Here is a 4,964-nt window from a genome sequence, read left to right on the forward strand (position 1 = left end):
TCCAACAGGACTTGGCGCCTGCACACAGCGCAAAATCTACCCGTGCCTGGTTTACGGACCATGGTATTTCTGTTCTAAATTGGCCCGCCAACTCCCCTGACCTTAGCCCCATAGAAAATCTGTGGGGTATTGTGAAAAGGAAGATGCAGAATGCCAGACCCAAAAACGCAGAAGAGTTGAAGGCCACTATCAGAGCAACCTGGGCTCTCATAACACCTGAGCAGTGCCAGAAACTCATCGACTCCATGCCACGCCGCATTAACGCAGTAATTGAGGCAAAAGGAGCTCCAAACAAGTATTGAGTATTGTACATGCTCATATTTTTCATTTTCATACTTTTCAGTTGGCCAACATTTCTAAAAATCCCTTTTTTGTATTAGCCTTAAGTAATATTCTAATTTTGTGACACACGGAATTTTGGATTTTCATTTGTTGCCACTTCAAATCATCAAAATTAAATGACATAAACATTTGAATGCATCAGTCTGTGTGCAATGAATAAATATAATGTACAAGTTACACCTTTTGAATGCAATTACTGAAATAAATCAAGTTTTTCAAAATATTCTAATTTACTGGCTTTTACCTGTAGAACGGCACTAAGAAGGTGATCTTGCACTAATGTTTTCCATTCTCCGGGGGCAGGACAGAGCAGAATGAGCATTCGTGGAGCATCGGCTGCTTGTGTGGCGCTGCTGTGTGTGGTGGTGCTGATGGCAGAGACGACACACGGACACATCACCTTCTTCAGCCCCAAAGAGATGATGCTGATGAAGGTACGACGCCTGCGTGTGTTGAGCTGGGATTACCATTCATAGCCTGAGTATCTTTATTTGCAGAGTCAAATCAACACGTCTCAATCAAATGAACATAATCAACATTTTTGCACTTTTCAATTTGAATGCATTTAACCCATACGACCCAGAATGACTCAACATTTGTAAAGGCGAAACAAAAACAAAACAGCTCTAACACATTTCAGGCTGTAGCGTTCCCTTCACGAATGTACAAACGGACAGTTGATGCGGTAGTGACAGGCTGCACAACTAAACAAGTCAATATGGAAGACGCTAAACAGCACAATGGGGGTTAAATATTATTTATGATGGGTTCCCACTTCTTTGTGAGCGCTTTGAGTATCTAATAATAGAAAAGCGCGATATACAATCCAATCCATTGTTATTATTATTATTATTATTTATTTATTTATTATTTTTAATTGTTATATATATTATTTATTTATGTATTTATTTATGTATTCATTATTTATGTATAACTTTTTATATTTATTATTTAGATATTTATCTTTTTTAAAATGTATTTATTATTTATTTATTTATTTATTATTCATTTATAATTGTTTTATGTTTATTTGTATTTAATTTTTTTAATTTCTAATTTATTTTTTAATGTTTAATTTATTTATTATTTATTATTATTTTTTTAAATAATTTATTTATAATTTATTCATTTATTGTTTATTTATTTTATTTAATTTTTCACCTTCCGCCCGAATGCAGCTGAGATAGGCTCCATACTCCCCGCGACCCCGAAAGGGACAAGCGGTAGAAAATGGATGGATGGACAGATTTTCACTAAGGCAATTCCATCCTAAAAGACCTCAAAATTACTACAAAATGAGCAATAGTAAAAGTAATATTAATGTGGATAAATGTCTGCTTAGAAAACATTTTTTGTTATTATAAACATGATGTTAAAGGTGATTAATAAACAGATTGAGGGCCGGATTTACTAAAATCCAAATAGCTTGTGCAATCTATAAAATATTGTGTACTATACAGGGCATCACACTCATTTACTGCACATTCATGTTATCATGCTCCTACCTGTGGAATTTGCTATCTTTATGTCATTAAAAATATTTTAAATGACACCAAAACGTGTCAATTGAATTTGTTTTAATCAGCCCCTTTAGTCATTTAGCAGCTACGAAATTATAAAAGGATGTTGCTGAATAGTCTAATGTTTTTTATTTCTGGATTGCACGCCTTATTCTGCTCACTTAACACTTAACGCAATCCACTTTGCACACCTTTAGTAGATCATCTTTGCGTGTGCTATTAAGTTTGCACGTGTTTTAGTACACGCAAACCTTGAGTAAATCATGCCTCTAATGCATTAATACTCCCTTCTGTCTTCATTCTCTTTGCTCATGCAAAATGAAACATGATTAATATATATATTATATTAATAAATTATATTATATTAAATATATTAATATAGATTAAAAATTATTAAAATTGAATCGCGATCATTTGAAATGAATACACAGCACCCTCGAATATCTGTAGATTTTACTGTAAAAAAACTGGCAGTTGAGTTACCACTTTTTAACGTAAAATTTATAGCAGTTTTTACAGCATATTACTGTAAATGGAAAAACGGTAAACCAGTTTTTTCTAAAGGCCGAACAACAGTTTTTAACGCAAAATCTAAATATAAAAAATCATTTTTTACAACGTACAATTTGATGGATAACTTGCTTTGAAATAATAAGTTAAGCAGATATTTAAGTATTTATATATTTGGAATGCATAATATCATAGTACTCATATCACAATAATATCATTATGTATAATGTATAATATCATCAATTTTGTTCCATGATCAGATAATAATAAAGTTTAAAAGATATACAATTGCATGTAGTAGTGTAAATGTATTTTTTCTGAAAATGGAATACAAAGATGAATAACTTCATTGATGTATATTAGTATTTCCAGGCTTTTGAAGGCCATATAAAATGTGGTTTGACACCTATGTAGGACAGGGTTTGTATATATATATATATATATATATATATATATATATATATATATATATATATATATATATATATATATATATATATATATATATATATATATATATTTATATATATATATATACCGGTATATATATATATATATATACATATATATATATATATATATATATATATATATATATATATATATATATATACACAGTATATATATATATATATATATATATATATATGTATATATATATACATATTGACAAACACTTTCCCAAAGACAACACCCTAAGAAAAGTATTCAACAAGAACAACATTAAATTGAGCTACAGCTGTATGAACAATATACGACAAATCATCTCAAACCACAACAAAACAATTGCAAATGAGCCGTCGGCCCCCAGACAGAGCGACTCCAAAACCAACAAAGACTGCAACTGTCGAAAGAAACCTGATTGCCCTCTCAACGGGGGGTGCTTACAAACATCAGTTGTCTACCAATCTAAGGTAACACGCAAGGACATTAACACATCCGACACATATGTAGGATTAACCGAGGGGGAGTTCAAAACCAGATGGAACAATCACAAGGCTTCTTTCAGGAACCAAAACCTGCGGAATACCACAGAACTCAGCAAACACATTTGGGACCTCAAAGACAATAATGTTGAATATTCAATAACATGGCAAATTCTTGCATCCAGCACACCTTACAATAGTGGTAATAAAAGATGCAACCTATGCTTGAAAGAGAAACTGTTTATTATTTACCGTCCAGACCTGTCATCCCTCAACAAGCGCAGCGAAATTGTAACAGCATGCCGCCATAGACGGAAACACCTCCTAGGTAACACATGAGCCAATCACCACGCCCCTACGCCAGCCTGTACCCACCCACTCTGTGCCCTATATAAACCATGGTATGCGAATGCTCCCATTACAATCTCCTGATGATTGAGGGTACCCCCCCTCATGAAACAGGCCTGTAGAGATGAAATAGTCTTGTGATTTTTTTTCCCACACATACATATATTGCGCTCTACTACGGTATCGAGCACTATTTTTTGGATAACCTTATTAAGACATATATATATATATATATATATATATATATATATATATATATATATATATATATATATATATATATATATATATATATATATATATATATATATGTATATATATATATATATATATATATATATATATATATATATATATATATATATATATATATATATATATATATATATATATGTAAGACACTTTTCAACATCAGGGTGATGCTTGATTTTAAGCGTCCACAAAAGATTTATGGAAATGAAATTGAATGAAATATTGTTATTAACAATCTGGAGGTTAATCAAGTCAGTTAAAATATAATCATATATTGTACACTGTAATGTTTATTAATATCACAACTGTTTTATGTATACTACAGGTGTATTGTGGCACTGTAACAAATTGACATTGTGTGTATGTGCTCCATTGTGCAGGAGCGAGAGGGAAGGAAGGACATGGAGCCTCGGTCGGAGGATGGCCACTTTGAAGAAGTCACCGTGGAGCAACTTCCTCCAGCTGAGCACGCCACCAACCTGGTGTGTGCGCACAACCTTGTGTACACTTTTGTCATTGTCCAACCAAAATGTGTGTGTTTGCAGGACAAAACAGTGGACATCACGGTGCGACTTTCACCCAAACAGCTGGACCACGTGGCTCCTGTGCTGGAGGAGCTCATCCATGAAATGGTGGAGGAGCGACAGAAAGGTACTGCAGTCCACAAACAATAGCCAACATTGACTCAACAAAATGATATCAATTTGTCTCTGCAGCCAAGTAGTGCAGCGCTGAAGGACACAAGAAGATGCACAATTCTTCAAAAAGCATATTTTCTTGTCAAATCACTCAATAAAGGGAAGTTATTGTATAAGTCTTGTGTACTTTCACTTATGGCCCAGTTGTTGACAACATACCACCAGAGCAGGGCTGGCCCGTAGCATAGGCCGTATAGGCAAATGCTAAGGGCGCCGTCCATCAGGGGGCGCCACGCCAGTGCCACAAATGTTGGAGAAAAAAAAAAGAAAAAAGTTGGTATTATTATTTCTAAATACAAAAAATAATCTCACGTTAATTAAAATGCAAAGTAAAGCCTATTTAATAGAAATATTATTTGTTACAACAT

At 33.3% G+C, this 4,964-nt stretch overlaps 1 protein-coding gene across 1 annotated transcript; it reads left to right on the top strand.

Moving 5' to 3' along the window:
• Window positions 1–656: 656 nt before the first annotated feature.
• mlnl (motilin-like) lies at window positions 657–4,582 on the top strand. Its single transcript, XM_061932804.1, has 2 exons — window positions 657–776; window positions 4,279–4,582. Exons 1-2 carry the CDS (start codon window positions 657–659, stop codon window positions 4,570–4,572), a joined length of 414 nt encoding a protein of 137 aa, XP_061788788.1. The 3' UTR covers window positions 4,573–4,582.
• The last annotated feature ends 382 nt before the right edge of the window (window positions 4,583–4,964 follow it).

Source organism: Nerophis lumbriciformis, linkage group LG38, assembly GCF_033978685.3.
Source record: "Nerophis lumbriciformis linkage group LG38, RoL_Nlum_v2.1, whole genome shotgun sequence".
Lineage (NCBI taxonomy): Eukaryota > Metazoa > Chordata > Actinopteri > Syngnathiformes > Syngnathidae > Nerophis > Nerophis lumbriciformis.